The following is a 17,471-nucleotide window of genomic DNA, read 5'->3' as shown; positions in this document are numbered from 1 at the left end:
GTGCTCCTTCCTTTACGGAATCCAAACTGTTCCTCTGGGAGTTTGTGTTCTACTGCGTCTGCAACTCTTTTTGTGAGAATCTTTGTCATTATTTTCAGCATGCATTTTTCTATAGCTATTCCTCTATATGAGTTAGGGTCTGACTGGTCACCTTTTCCCTTGTACAACATTTTCATAGTCGAGGTTCTCCAAGATGTTGGGATGTTGCATACTTGTAGACAGAGGTTAATTAGGTTTGAAATCGCCGGTAATAGTGTTTCTGATGAGTCTGTTATGTGTTCGATGTATATGCCATCTGGTCCTATGGCCTTCTTATTTTTAAGTGACATAATAGCTTCGTACACCTCTTCCCTTGTGAACGGGTCAGTTACTTCTTGGTATGATCCTGTTATCGCAGTCTCAGTATTGAAGTCCTCATCAATATTTAGTATATTCCTAAAGTGATCTTCCCACATATCCATTTCTATCATTCCACTGCTTTGCATTTTCCTAGGCTTTAATGCTACAAACGGGTCCTTGATGGCATCCTTCACGATTTTTATCGCTTCTTTTTCCATATGTTCATTTCATTTTACCGACAGCAGTTTCTTGTATTCCTTCCTGATGACGATATATTGCCTTATTTTCTCAATGCTCTTGTTGTTCTTTGCCGCATGCATGGCCTTAATAATGCTCTTTCTCTTCTTATAGCAATCTTTATCGAACCATATTCGCGATCTTCTCTTACGCTTATACACAAGTGCTGATTTGATTGTCTTCTCCAGGGATAGTGCGGCTGCATCTATGTCATTATTCTTTATGTTCTTTTCAAGTTCTTTCCGTTCTTTGGTTTGTTGTTTGAGTACATTTTTATTTATCTGTCTTGAGGGTTTGGCATCAGCATAGTTCTCTCTCTTCTCTATTCTTGAGACATTAAAATGCGTCGAGACAGGACAGCGTTTCCTTATCATCGCCTGTTCTGTAGTGAAACACACGGAGTAATTTATTAGCTTAATGTTTTGACCTTTGTAAAAGATTAAGTCTATAGTACTACTCCCTGTATATGTAAAGTACGTTCTATCTTCGAAGTTGTTAACAAGGTTGAAACCTTCCTCAGTCATCATTTCCAGGAGCTCTTTCGCTCTATGATTGTTGTTGTCAAGTCTGCAGTTTAGGTCTCCGGCAAGTATTATGTCTCTGCCCGGAGCTATTTGCTTTATGGAGGACATGATGATTGCTATTAGTTCTTCAATGGGTGTTAGTGGCCCTGCGTATATGGCTATCACGGAGATCCATTTAAAGTTTGTTATCATTGTATCCTGATCTTGGCGTGTACTTAAAATTTTACCTAGTCTTGGTTTGTAGTAGCATGAAATACCGCGCATTGGTCTCCCTCTTGGTCCTTGCGTTGCTGGTAAATGTTGCGCATAGAAGTGCTTTAGTTCAATGGGTTTGGTAGATAGAGTCTCAAGTAGTATGAGATTATCATGTGATTGTAGAAGATTATTGTTTGTCAACTGTATGGCGCTCTTTAGACCTTCCTACGTTCCATAACAAGATGCAAAGAAGGTTAGGCTGGGAGTTTGACTCCTGTTTCTCTGGAGCGAAAAAGACGGTATCGTCTCACGACAACGCCTTTAGGCCACGCTTCTGGAGCATACACCTTCCCCATTTCATGTAAAGGTATAACTACTCTTAGGGTTTTAAGTGAATTATTAGTTTGTAATTCTTCACATTCAATAATATTTGTCACATTTAACTTGGTTAGGTGTCGCTTTACCATTTCTACAGTGGTATTATGGTGTAGTCGCCCTATGTATATCCAAGCTCTGGGTTCTGCTGCTTGTAATTCTGTTTCATTCATCGTGAGGTCCTTTTCGGAGTTAATTAATCGTGCATCTGCTGTTGTAAAGATTGTCGGCTGTATGTTGGAAGGCGCTGGTGTCTTTTGTGTGGATCGTGACTCTTCCATGATTTCTTTATACGTGCAGCTGAGGTGCGTTGTGATTTCCATGGATGACATGTTTGAGGAAGTTGCTTGATCCGCTTCTGTGTTCGTTATGAACGAATTATTACTTTGAATATCGTTCAAACTATTACGATTGATGAGTTCACCCTTATGGATTGTAATTCTCGTGTTAATTTCCTCACGTAGCATACTCGTTAATTTGGCAGTTAAAGTATCCACCATGGCATGTGAGTCCTGTGTAATTTTTCTTGTGATTCTTTCTTCCATTTCATGTTCTGTGGAACTGACTATGTTGCCCTGCTGGAGGTTGTCCTGCTGACCTCTAGATGGCATCTGGCCCTGTTGGCGCTGTTCTAGATTCGATATCTCATCTCTCTGATCATAGGTTGTTCTCCCTCTGCCATCGCTGCTGTCCCTAAAGCTATTCCGCGGATGTCCGCTAGATAGAACCTGTCCCTCATTATGTTCGTCATTATTCATAACTTCGATTCGTTGCTCGGAGAATCTTTGCGTTATCTCCGTTATTCTCTTGACTGCTCTGTGGCCAATCGGGATATTGCGTGCTACTAGTTGTTTCTTGCGAGTTTATTACGATCTCCGTATATACTCTACGTTTCTCTACCTTGCCTGGCGCTGCTTGCTTCTACTCCATGCTCGCCGCATGATGTACATTGCTCATCTACTGTCAACTCGACTTATTACGTCAGCTGTGCTACACTTTGCCGTGTTTGTGTACTGTGCACCACGTGACTTTGTTCTTTCTAGAACTCGCTAGTGTGTATAGCCTTTGCTTCGTTTCTGGAAACTTCCTTTCCTCTTTAAATTGCCCTCTCCGCCCATCCATCCTTGAGTCGGGCTTACGTGGCGGAGTGGTGGATTACACACGCTGTGTGCTGTGTTATTATGTCAACTCCAGCTGGACATTATCTGCTGCAACTCGGTGAGCAAGGCTTATAACGCATTTGTTTACATTTGGACTTTACCTTCATTCTGGCATTTGCCTGTTATAAATACTTTACTCAGTCGAGTGGCAATGCTTCGCTTTAAAAACTTTCACATAGACTTTTTCTACTTATGAACTGCGCTACGGACTATTTGCAAAAAGAAAGCTTCTTCAGTTCTCATTTATGACCAATTGTTACTGCTAAACTATTCAATTACCCGGTGAACAAGATCCTTTCTCATCCTAGTCCCCTTTCCCTTCCCATGCGTCCCTTTTCTTTTCAGGGTTCTGGTTACGATGCATATTGTATACTTTTGTAAATGTGGCATATCTTTTTTTTAGATTTTTCTTCCATTTCCAAATTTTTATCTGGTTGTTAACTTATGGTTGTTATTTTGCACTATTATTCTGGTCATCTTCTTTTGGGCCTAGTTCCTTCCTTACTGCGCGATTTTCCTCATCATAGCCTACTTCTTATAATATATTATTAACCACGTTTGATTGCCTAACGTTATCTTATCAATATTGGTACATTTTATTTCATTGTGGCATATCAAACTAATATATTATCCATGTTGTCGCCCCGACAGTATTGGTAGCGTTATTACAAGTTCCCAAGAGATGGCGCCACCTGTCCTGCAGTTAAAACTATCTGACGTTGCTGTCATATCATTTTGTTTAACCTCATTGTCCTCATGTCGAGGAGTCTGTTTTCTTGCACTGTTATTTTCAAGCATAGTTTTCATTTCATCAAAACAGCTTATGATGACACCATTTTATGAACATCTTCTTTAATTTCTTTCTTCATATATCCTCCTGCATCCGCAGTATTCTGTATAAACCTTAGAGCAATGTGTAACCGGCTTTCGATCTCGTCCGCCATTTTCTAATCAATGAACATGATGATATGATTGAGAAAAGACACAAAGTGTGGTTATTGCACCAGTCCCAAAAATCTGAAGCATCTTTTCAAAATTTAGTTAAACAGCAGAATGATACAACTAAAACCTTCAGAAGAATAAAAAGACAGTATCTTAACCCGGGAGGGGTCGCATGCTGAGTGTAACATCAGGAGTCGCGTGCGGTCGTTTCGACCGGAAATCAATAAAACACCAAACGCTTAATTAATACACCATTTGTTACAATAATATAAGATAATACTATATAAACACAGACAAACCCTTTTATTATAATAATGAGATTGCCTTTTGGTGATGAAACTGAAAATAAATATTCAAGTTCTGTTTATGGAAAACACTTTCTTTTGCAAGTTGCTTTACGTCACACTGACACAGATAGGTCTTATGGTGACGATGGGATAGGAAAGGGCTAGGAATGGGAAGGAAGCGGCCGTGGCCTTAATTTCCGACTTCCGTTTTCTGACAAAGCGTTACGAAAATGTTGCATAGTTTGGGCTGGGTAGAATTGAGAGAAAGAAGGAGGGCTGCTCGACTAAGTGGTATATTACAAATTACAAGTAACAACTGTCATTATTGTTCCGTATTGAAGATGACGTTAGGCATAGATATCAAGGATAATTTAATAAAAAACCACCTATCTATGCCTAAGTGGTATATTCCGAGCTGTCAGCGGAGAGATGGCCTGGAATGACATTAGTAGACAAATAATTTTGAGTGGCGTTTATAAAAGTAGGAAAGATCACAATATGAAGATAAAGTTGGAATTCAAGAGGACAAACTGGGGCAAATATTCTTTTATAGGAAGGGGAGTTAGGGATTGGAATAACTTACCAAGGGAGATATTCAATAAATTTCCAATTTCTTTGAAATCATTTAGGAAAAGGCTAGGAAAACAACAGATAGGGAATCTGCCACCTGGGCGACTGCCCTAAATGCAGATCGGTATTGATTGATTGATTGATAGATAAGGTACAGCCCCAGCATTTGCCTGGTGTGAAAATGGGAAATCATAAAAACCATCTTCAGGGCCGCCGACGGTGAGGTTCAAACCCACTATCTCCCGAATACTGGATACTGGCCACACTTAAGCAACAACAGCTATCGAGCTCGGTGAAAATACTTTTAAAATGATGTTTAATTTCATTTAACTCACATCTAGATAATGCCCCTTCTCCCTCTACTCAACAATGAATGATAACAGTGCACTTTCCACGTTATAAATGAGTCTACACCATGAATCGCGTATGTTTGAATAGAATGCAGACAGGTAACGTGAGGAGTCGCGTGCGAACGAAACGACCGGATAGTCAGCTTGTAACTCACTGAAGGAGTGGAGAGTGATAACAGTGGTGTGACGGAAGAGTGGTCGAGTCCAGTGAAAGGTACTGAGGAATAGAAAGTATAATAAATAGTGTTAGCAGAAGGGTTGATCAAAATAAAACAGAAATGGTCGAAACAACCGGACGCGATCCCTCATGGGAAATTGTGAATTAGCCTACAACAATCACAACAATGCACAAATCCTGGCTAAATATATCAAAACAATCCTAAATTGTGAAGAACCAACAGAATTCCTTCACTTTTTTTTTTTTTTTTGTTAGGGGCTTTACGTCGCACCGACACAGATAGGTTTTATGGAGACGATGGGATAGGAAAGGCCTAGGAGTTGGAAGGAAGCGGCCGTGGCCTTAATTAAGGTACAGCCCCAGCATTTGCCTGGTGTGAAAATGGGAAACCACGGAAAACCATCTTCAGGGCTGCCGGAATTCCTACACTTAGATGTCAATATACACTGATAACAACCGCAACAGAGAATATAAACCCTTCTACAATAAAGAAAGTTTACACAGTACTGAATGACATGAAGAATTTTAAAACACCTGGAGAAGAGACCTTTGCAGTAATTTAGAAATATACTGAAGTTCAGCAACAACTAGTTAACATCTGGATTACAGAAAAATTCCCAGAATATTGGACAAGAGCCATCATCCATTCACTACATAAAACTTGACAATGAACTAGGAAAAGATCAAGCAGGTTTCAGGCCTTGGAGGAGTTGTCCTGACCAAATTATGAGCTTCAAGCTGATAATGGATTACAACAGAAAAAGAAATAGAGATATGGTGATAACTTATATCGACTTCAAGAAGGCCTATGATTGTGCTCACAGGAAATCTTCATTAAAAATTTTACGACACATGGGATTACATCCTAAATTAGTAAATATGATAAAATTAACTTTTACAGAGACCAAATCAAAAGTAAAATTCACAGGCGAATTATCAGACCCATTCAAATTAACTACTGGGTTATGACAGGGTGATGGCTTATCACCATGTGCACTAGAAATGGTAATGCGAGAATGGTTTAGGAAATGCCCTCCAAATATTAAAATAGGTAGGAAAATCCAAACAAACTGCCTTGGTTTTGCAGCTGACACAGCGTTACTAGCGAACGATTTAGATGAAGCAAAAACTCAAATATTAGAGTTTCACACCGTTGCAAATAAAATTGGCCTTAAAATACCATTTGAGAAAACAGAAATTATGCTAAAAAAACCAACACCATTAAAAGAAGTACATATTAACAGTACTAAACAGTCATAAAGCCAGAAGGCACATAAGTCGCAGAAACATTATTACATCTAAACGAACAATACGAAACTGGCAGATTACAGAAGATCGAAAGACGAATTGGAAGAACTTGTATCAACAAAAGCTATCAAAAAGATGGGCAGTGGCGAATAGTAGCTAACAACGTTGTATATCAGAACTTAGAACCCGTTACTGATAACATGCGCAAGAAAAGACTAGGGTACTTTGGCCTCACCCTGAGAATGCCAGATTTGCAACTTCTGAAACAACTAGTACAGTACAATCTTGCTTCAAAAAATACTGGATGCAGACGAATAAAAGAAATTAGAGAGGATTTGAAATAAATTGGCCTTACACCGGATGACAGTATGGATAAGAAAATAGTAAACACAACACTTCAAAATATGACTTTACACTTTACACGCACAAAGAAGATAACCCCCAACTAGAATATTCTCTACACAAGAAAGGGCAAGAATATCAACACGTATGAAGTACTGTGAGGAAACCGACCGACCGGTTAATTAAAGTGATCTAATGTGGTCCCAAAAGAAGAAGTAGAAGTACCAACATGTATGATAACAAATGAACAGGATATGTGCATTTCAGTTAAAGGTTTCATTTTCTGTTTCCTGAAAAGATAATGCAGGTGTTTAAAATGTCTTGAGCAGTGTAGTTCAACATTTTTTAGTTACAAATCACCACTAGGTGCAGTATCACTCGTGGATTGTTACAGTCATGTCATATGGGAAGCTGCTGGTATGCTGTCATATTACCCCACATTGCACAAGTCCAAACTATTTTTATTTAACAAGAATGGCTGCAAAAGAAATAACTTCCCACCTGAAACAGACTATACAAATTTAACTAATTAGTTTATTTCAAATTCTGCCCAAGAATACATTTAATGGATTTGAGTCTTCTACTTTTTAGTAACCACATAAAGTAATTCTGTATCAATGTTCTCGAGTTAGTAGCATAGCAAACTTCCAACCATTTGGTTAACATCCTTGACATTTAATAGTTCACGCCATCATCAGGGAACCCCTCCAGCATGTGTGAACGAGTTTTCGCCTTCACTGTGTGTCTAGAAATGCCTTCTCACCCACCACTGACATCCAATTCCCTCGTCTTCTCTCAACTGGTGTAGCCATTTCCCACTGGCCTTCCTTCAACCCTTCTTTCTAGGCATGCATGTCGTGTTCTTGTGCCAGGCATTTGCTTTACATGTCATACCACGTTAGTCTCAAAGTCCTTAGCTCCTCTTCTACAGAGTGAATGAAAACCTACAACCTGTTTTCCAGTCATTGACTAGGTCAGAGATGGAATGAATGAAGCCCCCATCTTGAGGCGAGGATAGAAATTGTACCGGCTGCCGAAGCCTGTCGCACTCCTCTGGGGCAATGATTAATGACTGACAGATGAAATGAAATGATAGTGGAGGGTGTTGCTGGAATGAAAGATGATAGGGAAAACCAGAGTACCCGGAGAAAAACCTGTCCCGCCCCTGCTTTGTCCAGCACAAATCTCACATGGAGTGATTGGGATTTGAACCACGTAAGCGAGCGGTGAGAGGCCAACGCGCTGCCGTCTGAGTCGCCGAGGCTTCTCCTCTTCTATAGAGTCCAATTCTCAATTCATTGCTCCTTGGGTGTTTTTTTTTGGAAGGTAGTTTACTACCTTCTCTCTCCTTCAGTGTATATGTGAGAATGGGCAGAGTTATCTTGATTCCCAAGTAGATGTCTTACGGGGTTGCAGAAGTTGATATTTAAATCACATGTCAGCTTAAGTAAAATATTGCACTTTTAGACTAGCATACTGAAGGACAAGAGAAAAGCATATGACAGCCCTTTCCATTTTTTATTATTTTATAGATATTTTAAATTCTGTAGTGTTTTTCTACATGATGTGAATTACTCTGTCATTTGCAACAGTAAAATGGAACGTTGATTCTAACCACTCTCCTCTTCTCTCTTCATGGACTTGGGCCTTGCCAGCTCCTCGTGATATATCCACATTTCTGCAGCTTCAGAGCGGTTTCACTTCCCTACAACAATGTACTCCATAAGAAGCATTCCCTGGCATCTATATTAATATGTTTGCTAATTTTGTCATAAATGCCTGTTTTGCAAGTTCTGTACTTCTTTTCATTTTCATCAAACATATACTGTCCTCTGTGATCATGCTGCCAGGATAAAGGAATTCTTTCTCCTGATCAATTCTGAAATCATCAATTTTTATACTGGTCTTAATTTCTTTAATACCACTTTAGTTTTCCTTCATTTTTGTTTGCACAGGGTGGACCCAGGATATCATATTCATGACTTAGAAGTAACAGACATTAAAGCTGGGGTCACGTTTGTTGTCACTCCCAAGATATCACTGTAATAATTTCAACTCATCATCATCATCATTTCCCTTTATCCAGCTGTAGCCAGGTAGGGGCAAATATGGTTCCTCTCCACTTTCTTTGTTCTTTCCACCACTCCTCCTCCAACACTGTATCCCAGTCCAGGTTTCTTTCCATAATACTGCGCTGGATGGTATCCTTCCATCTCAATCGTGGTCGTCCATGGCCTTTCCTTCCTTGGATTTGCATTTCCATCACCTTTTTTGGCATTCTTTCGTCACTCATTCGCTTTATGTGCACAAACCATCTTAGTTGGCTCTTCTCTATTCTATCATTCATTTTTTCCACTCCAATTTCCTCCCGGATTTTCTCATTCCTTATTTTGTCTCTTCTACCTCTCTGTACCATACTCCTCAAGAACTTCATTTCGGCTGCCTGTATTTGACTCTCATCCTTCTTTGTCACTGTCCAAGTTTCTGCTCCGTACATTGTTATGTGTACGTAATATATCTTGTACATAGTATACTTTGCTTCCGTTGGCACATCTTTGTCCTATAACATGTTTCTTACACTATGACAGAAACAACTTCCAGTTTGAATCCTCTTATTAATCTCAGCATCCAGTCAAGCATTCTCCATTAATTCACTCCTCAGGTATTGAACGTTTCCACTACTTAGAAGGGCTTGTCTGCAAGTTTAATCTGACCTTTCCCTTCTTTCTCCCCTCCAGTCATAACAAGAGTTTTACTCTTTTCTACACTTATTCAACTCTTCTTGAACCTTCCTGTCGTCTTCTCCCCAAATCACAATATCATCTGCAAATAACATCATGTTCTTTTCTCTTCCTCCATATGCTGCTTCTGCTGTTCTCATGATGTCATCCATTACTATTGTAAACAGGATTGGTGATAGAACACTTCCCTGTCTCAGCCCACTAGTTATTTTGAACCAACGTGTGTTTGCACGCAACTACAACATTCCTTATACAATGCCATTATCACTTTTATTAATCCCTGTCCAATTCCTTTTTGCACCAGACTGTCCCAAACTTTCGTCCTGGGGACACTGTCATATGCCTTTTCAATGTCAATGAATGTCATCACCATATCATTCCCGTACTCCCAATGCTTTTCCATTAGTTGTCTCATAATGAAAATGGGCTCTATTGTTGACCTTCCACTTCTGAAACCAAACTGATTTTCCTGTATCTGATTCTCAACCCTCAACCTTATTCTACTTTCCAGTATCCTTTCCATTATCTTAGCAATATGGGATATTAGAGTAATTCCCCTGTAGTTCTTCAAAACTTTCTTATCACCTTTCTTGAAAATTGGGATGATTATTCCTTTTTGCCAATCCTCAGGGACCTCCTTATTCTCCCAGACATTCCTGAGAACCCGATATGTCCACTGCAGGCCTCCAGCTCCAGCTGCCTTTATCATCTCCACTGAAATTTCATCTATTCCAACAGTTTTTCCATTCTTCATCTTTCTTACTGCCATTTCAATTTCATTCATTGTAATTCTTTATCCATTTCTTCATCAACTAATTGCCTTTCCTGGTCGTCCATTGAATGACTGTCATCCGTTCTTATGTTCAACAGCTTCTGGAAATACTCTCTCCATCTATTTCTTATTTCTTCTGGCTTTGTTAATATTATGCCACCTTCATCTTTCACAAATTTGGTGTTTACTTGATCTCTCTTTTTGTTTCAACTACTAATGAATGAAAAGCTCTCTACACTAGTACAAACACATCAAGAGAAGCCTCTACTTACCTGGAACATTCCGCAACTCTTGGTTTCTGAAGATTGTATAGAGTTGTCGATCAGCCATCTTGAGTTTGTCCCTGGAAGCCTTCATTATGTTGTACTTCTTCTCCAACGTCTGATTGTATCCATCTATGAAGTCATTAACATCACCAAGGCGGAGTCGACCACGTAAGTAGCTGTAACATTCAAATATCAAATGGTCTCTTATAGACGACTGCTGCCCACTTTCATTTCTCTTATGTTTAGCAGATGACATTGCTCTAATGGGGAATGTGCAAGTCACGAGGTTCAGAGCGCTCTGGCGCTGCAAGTTGCTAATGTAAACAGTGAGGGATATTTTCATTTATGATGGATTTACTGGCTTGAATTTCAAATCCAAGTGAATCGTATAATACCATAAAAGAGCACGTTATTACAAATGATATCCTCGGTGTTAAATGACAGAAGGCTTGATTTTTTTTTTTTTTTTTTTTTTTTTTTTTTTTTTTTTTTTTTTTTTTTTTTACAATTTGCTTTACGTAAGTCCTATGGCAACGATGGGATGGGAAAGGGCTAGGATCGGGAAGAAGCAACCGTGGCTTTAATTAAGGTACATCCCACCATTTACCTGGTGTGAATAATTAATCTCTAAGCGTGTTAAATGGGGGTTAAGGCCCAAAACCAAAAATACCCATTCCTCCTAAACTGGTTAACATACAAAGAGACAAACTTTTAAATGGTGATATATATTTTAAGTTCCTTGATGTAAAGCAGGAAATATTTTAAAACATTCCACCTCTAAGGGATTAAATGAGGTTAGCTCCAGAAACTAAATTATTCATCCCTCGAAAACCATTTGACATACGAAGTCGTAATTCTTTTATGTCCTAAGTGTCAAATTTGATGTACTTCAAAATGTTCTTAATAATGATATTAGTTTTGTGTCCCACTAACTACTTTTACGGCTATCAGAGGTGCCGGAATTTTGTCCCGCGGGAGTTCTTTCATGCGCTGGTAAATCTACGGACATAAGGCCAACGTATTTGATCACGGACTGAGCCAGGATTGAACCTGTAAACTTGGGCTCAGAAAGCCAGCACCTTAACTGTGTGAGTCACTTAGCCCGGCTTGATAGCGTTACCATCGAGGACTGGGACAGGCGTGTGGCACATGATGAAAAACTGCAGGAAGAGAACTGGCCAGGGACAAAATCTTAGAGACAATGATCGTGACTCAGACATAAGTTATGATGAAAAGGAGGAGGCAAAAGTACTTCCGCTGTAGTTGATAAGGTAATGTTCTTGTTATTCTTAGTGTTGACCTGATAAAAAAGAAATGGCTTCATTGAATTAATTTATTTTACTTTATAAGAACTCCAATGGAAATTTTACTCAGAATGGCATGCAATGTAGATTACATTGTTTTGCAAGGATTGTTCACAACTTTCGTATGATATCTTCCAGGAGATAATAACCTACACCTGTCTCATATCGTAATTATAACCATGTATGAACTTCGTTGTAAGCATGAATAATCGTACAATTAGGGCTTTACCACACGCTTCTTATTCTTCATCAACATCATCTTTGGCTGTACAGTTCACATCCATCCAGTTCTTGTCCTCTCTGTCCCGCTGCGTTTCCATTTAATATCTGTTCACGTATTCCACATCATTCATGCCCGGCCCACCTCACTATTCTTCTGACAGGTGGATTTGTACAATACATGACTGTGCCTTCTCCTCCACATTCCTCTTTCACAGATTAAGCCGACGATTCTTCGAAGCATCTTCCTTTCGAAGGCATCCAGCATTTTGATATCTTTTGCTGTTAATGGGCAAGTTTCTGAGGCGAATGTAGTGTTTTGTAGGTGGGTTAATTTAGTGGTACGAGTCAAGAGCCTTGAGGAGTGAAGTCTTGTTAGAGCAAAATAGGCTCTGTTAGCTGCTATTAACTTCTGCATGCTTTTCCGGCAGCCATATATTTAGTTTTCTGCTGGTTGATGTTTAGTCCAATTTTCCTAGTGACCTGTTCAAAGACAATGAATGCCTCATTCTTTGCCTTTTGAGTTCTTGTCACTATATCTGTATCATCAGCATGGAGAGGTGATACGTCCCAATCCCAAATTCCAAATCCCGCACATTTCTTCAACATTTTGCAGCTGAACAGGACAACTTTTTGGACTCGATTGTCACGGGTGACGAAATCTGGGCGTTCCACTTTACACCTGAGAAGAAGCAACAGTCACGCCAGTGGCAGCATCCCTCATTGGCAAAGTAGTAGAAATTCAAGCAAACACAGTATGCCAGCAAAGTCATGACAACTGTGTTCTGGGATCGAAAAGGGGTATTGTTGGTCAACTTTATACCCGCTGAGACCATAATAATTAACGCTGACAGATACTGTGAGACCTTGAAAAAATTCAGACGGGCAATTCAGAAATGGAGAAGAGGAATGTTGAGCAAGGGCGTAAACATTCTCCATGACAACACTCGCCCGCACGTCGCTGCTCTCCTGCAACAGTTTCAGTGGAACATCATCACCCACCCACCCTATCGTCCCAATTTGGCATCCAGTGACTATCACTTGTTCCCTAAGTTGAAAGAACATTTGGCTGGAAAGCGATTCAGCACCGACGAGGTGAAAGATGAGGTTCACAACTTCTTGAACAGCAAGGCAGCGAGCTGGTATGACATGGGCATACAAAAACTGTCCCAGCGTCTACAAAAATGCATCGACCAAAATGGTGATTATAGCTAAATGTTCAAGCTGTAAAATGATGTAAACCATTGTACAAATAAACAGGTCTAGGTATTTATAAAAAAATAGGAGACCTTATTTTTGGGATTACCTTCATATATCTTGCTTCAATACCCAGCATTTCATTTGCTGATGTCTCCACGGCATTTTTAATCATTTCCCACTGATATTCGATGTCAATGCACTCTTCAGCATTTTCAAGAATCTGTGTTATCCTCTCCTGGTACTGATTTTTAATTTCGGATGATTCCAGAGCTGTAATATTGTATTCAGGTTCCTTTGAATGCATTGGAAATCCTAGCCCTAACTCGTGCCCATACCAAGAAGTGGTCTGAGGTTCCTCACATCCCAGAGATCTGACTTGTGCCTATGTATTAACTCATGATCAATCTGTTTCCATCTGGTAATGTCCATGTTCCTTTATCATTGTTTATGGTATGTTTGCTGTGGGGTCAAATTGTAGGTTTATATATCTGTTCCCTTCCCACCTGAGCATTTATGTCACCAACAACTATTTTAATGTCATAGCCTGGGCAGCCATCATACGCTCTTTTGATAGAAAATTCTTTCTCTTCTTCCCCACATTATCTGTTAGTGCATGGGCACTGATTACAGAGTAATTGAAGAATTTCCCACTTATCCTGAGTCTTTATCTCCATTAATCAGTCTGGCTTTCTTTTGTTCAAGTTTCACAATTGGGTGTCAGCCTTACATCCAACTTCTTCTGGAGGACCAGTAATTTTCTTTCCTTAGCCAATCCAACATGCTACAAGGCAGCAGCATCTTCACCAGAGGCCAGTTAGTCACCACTTTTCAGGGTTCCTGCTGGGCCTTCACAGTCATGGGGCACGCGCAGTCCCCACTGTACATCACCCCACCAGGCAATCGCTTTCCCATCTACCACTGCGTGGACAAAGGGTTGGACTTATGGGAAACCTTTATCTATATATATATAAAATAAGAGTTTTGTCTGTACATTGCTCATAATTTGAAAAAAATGGTATTTCTGTATCGGTCATGTCCTCAGTAACCAGGAAATGCACTTTTTACTTTTCCGTAATGTCTGTCTGTCTGTCTGTCTGTCTGTCTGTCTGTCTGTCTGTCTGTCTGTCTGTCTGTCTGTCTGTCTGTCTGTATGTACATGCATCACCAGAAAACGGCCAAAGAGAATTTAATGAAAATCGATATGCAAAGTTGGGGAATAAGTCACTACAATCTAGGCCATAAATAATTTTATTCACGCTGATAGAAATGGTAGTTTAGGGGAAGGCCTAAAATTTAATTTTCAAATATTTATGTTTTTAGTAGTCCTATCTCCATAAAAATGGGTATGCAAAGTCGAAGAATACGTCGCTACAGTATAGCTTATGAATACTTTTATTCACGCTGAGTGAAATTGTAGTTTAGGGGAAGGCCTAAAATTTAATTTTTAAATATTTACGTTATTAGTGGTACTATTTCATTGAAAATTGGTATGCAAAATCGGAGAATGGGCCACTACAATTTAAGCTATAAGTAATTTTATATACGCTGAGTGAAATGGTAGTTTAGGGGAAAGCCTAAATGTAATTCTCACATATTTATATTATTAGTTATCGTATCGATAAATACTACATAACCACAGTTATAGAGAATTAAATTTCCGCCCATTTATGTCTTATACATTTTTACCGTACGGCTATGATAACAAGGATATTCATGAATTGGTACTTTGTTGCTAAGTCCATATCAACGCCGAGCCACGAGAAAAATGTTTATTGTGATGTTCTTTGTTTCTTATACTGCCTCTCAACTCTGAGTATAACAGCCTGACAGAATATTGGCGGGAAATAGCTGGGGAGTTAGAAAACTTTCTTCTTTAGCTTGCCATTCCTCTGGTTCATACATTTTCTGATACAGCTGGTACGTAACACACTGGATCATCATTGTACTTCAGCTATTCGATCCCTACTCTGACGCGCTGTTTCTTTGAGCAGTGTGCATACTTAAGGCAGAGCCTCTCATAGTAGTAGTGGTAGTACTAGTAGTAGTAGCAGCAGTAGTAGTAGTAGTAGTAGTAGTATGGCCTGGTCTAGAATAACAATTTAGGCATTTTCCAAATTATAGTACCACAATATTCACTAAATAACTCAAAATTCAACTCTGAAAAGAGCCGCTTCTTAAGAAAAGCTTCTTTCTCTTCACTTTTATTAAATTCTACGTTCAATTTATTCCAAACTAGCTTGGAAGAAAAATTTGCCTTCAAGTCAGATATTTCCGCCGCCAGTGTAGTGAATTGATATTTTCGGACTCATCGGGTACTCCTAGCAAACAATAGTAATTGGGCATAGTTTTTGCCCTGGGAGTCTCCACTATTCGACCCTCTCCCCGCCGAAGAAAACCGAAGAGTGTTCACGGATCACGGCTGTCTGTAGTTTGGTCATTCCAGGTCTGGAACTTTGGAGCGTCAGATAGGTAGTGTAGTCCTGTTCATTAAAAGTGAGAAAATATGTGGTGTTTCATTTGAACGAGTATTTCGTAATATGAAAGCATTGCTTTTAATCGCGCCATTCCTATAGACGTTATTGTATGTTCATTTCAGTTGGGAAAACCACTAAGACAGTCTTTCTGAGGATGTAAAAATGCATTATAATGAAAACATCCCAACCTGACTGTGACTGATGGTATGAAATTGGGTCTACTGTTACAGTGAAAATTCCCTCAGTCTTCATATGAGAAAAGATGTTTGGTGACCTCGCATCGCGTTTCTAGGGTAACGTTAAGAGCTATACAATTTAAGACAATCTTGCTCAAACGTGTACACTACCTAACCTATAATTCTGTATACAATGTAGAATTCCGTAGCGAAGCACGGGTACATCAGCTAGTCACATACATGCATTTCAATTCGGTGTGCAAGGAGAATGTCATGCGTACATTGCGAGCGTAGAACCATGTCGAATCCCTAATCTGTCACCAGTCTGTTAAGGTGGCAACAGCGTTCAGCACGAAGCACGGTACTGGATGAGCCCATGTTCATGGTTGTTCTGTGTTTGGTATAGTACCCAATACTACCCGACGTACCAAACCAGGCCAAATGTCCACGACTGGTTGTGATCCAAACTGATAGATTGTGTAGGGAGTTGTCTAGGGCAGACCCCTAGCGAGGTACCTTCGGAGCTAGTTCCACGGACGGACATATGACTAGATCTATTCCGTGGATCCAACGTGAACATGGATGCCTCTGTTCTTCGGAGGTATTTCCAGGACTTATGTTCACCAGTACCTGGATGCACTACATGTCTTCAAGGATGGTTCTAAGGAAGGAGAAAATGTTGGATGCACTTTTGTATCTGATGACGAGGCAGAAAGATGGCAGGAACATATCCAACAGCTGTATTGAGGTAAAGAAGTAAATGATATGGTTCTGGAACAAGAAAAGCCTGAGGTCAGAATTCGACAGAGCTTTGAGAGACCTAAATAAGAATAATGCTCCTGGAATTGATGACATACTCTCAGAATTATCGACTGCCTTAGAATAAATCAGAGTGGTGAGGTTATTCCATTTAGTGTATAACATGTATGATACAGAAGATATGCCATCTAATATTTGGCAGAATGTTGTTATATCCATTCCCAAGAAAGCTGGTGCTGACAAGTATGAAAACTATCGCACCATTAGTTTAGTATGTCAAGCCCGCACAATTTTAACATGTATTATTTACAGAATAATGGAAAGACAAGTTGAAACTGAGTTGGGAGAAGATCAATTTAGCTTCAGAAGAAATGTAGGGACACGTGAAGCAATCCTGATTTTATGTCTGATTTTGGAGAACCGAATAAAGAAGGACAAGCCCACATACATGGCATTCGTATATTTAGAAAAGGCATTCGATAATGTTGATTTGAAGATTCTGAAGATGATCAGGATCAGATACCAAGAAAGAAGAGTTAGCTACAATCTGAATAAAAATCAGTCTGCACTGATAAGAATCAAGGGTTTTGAAAAAGCAGCAGCTTTCCAGAAATGAGTGAAGCAAGACTGTAGCTTGTCCCCCCCACCTTTTCAAAGTTTATATAAAAGAGGCGGTAAATCAAAGAGGATCTAGGAAAGGAAATCACAATCCAAGGAAAGGAAATCTAAACCCTGAGATTTACCGATGATATTGTTAATTTATCCGAGTCTGCTGAATGGTATGGATAGTCTTGGGGAAGGAGTACAATATGA

The 17,471-nt window shown here is 39.6% G+C and overlaps 1 protein-coding gene across 1 annotated transcript in view; it reads right to left on the bottom strand.

Moving 5' to 3' along the window:
• The window catches only part of LOC136886060 (spindle and kinetochore-associated protein 1), a 161,684-nt gene that overhangs the window by 41,257 nt on the left and 102,956 nt on the right, over positions 1-17,471 (bottom strand). The window contains exon 4 of the mRNA XM_067158788.2: positions 10,533-10,702. Coding sequence (XP_067014889.2) covers positions 10,533-10,702 — 170 coding nt within the window. The remainder of the gene's footprint in view (positions 1-10,532; positions 10,703-17,471) is intronic.

This window comes from Anabrus simplex, chromosome X (assembly GCF_040414725.1).
Source record: "Anabrus simplex isolate iqAnaSimp1 chromosome X, ASM4041472v1, whole genome shotgun sequence".
Lineage (NCBI taxonomy): Eukaryota > Metazoa > Arthropoda > Insecta > Orthoptera > Tettigoniidae > Anabrus > Anabrus simplex.
This window is presented reverse-complemented; position numbering and strand designations above follow the sequence as displayed.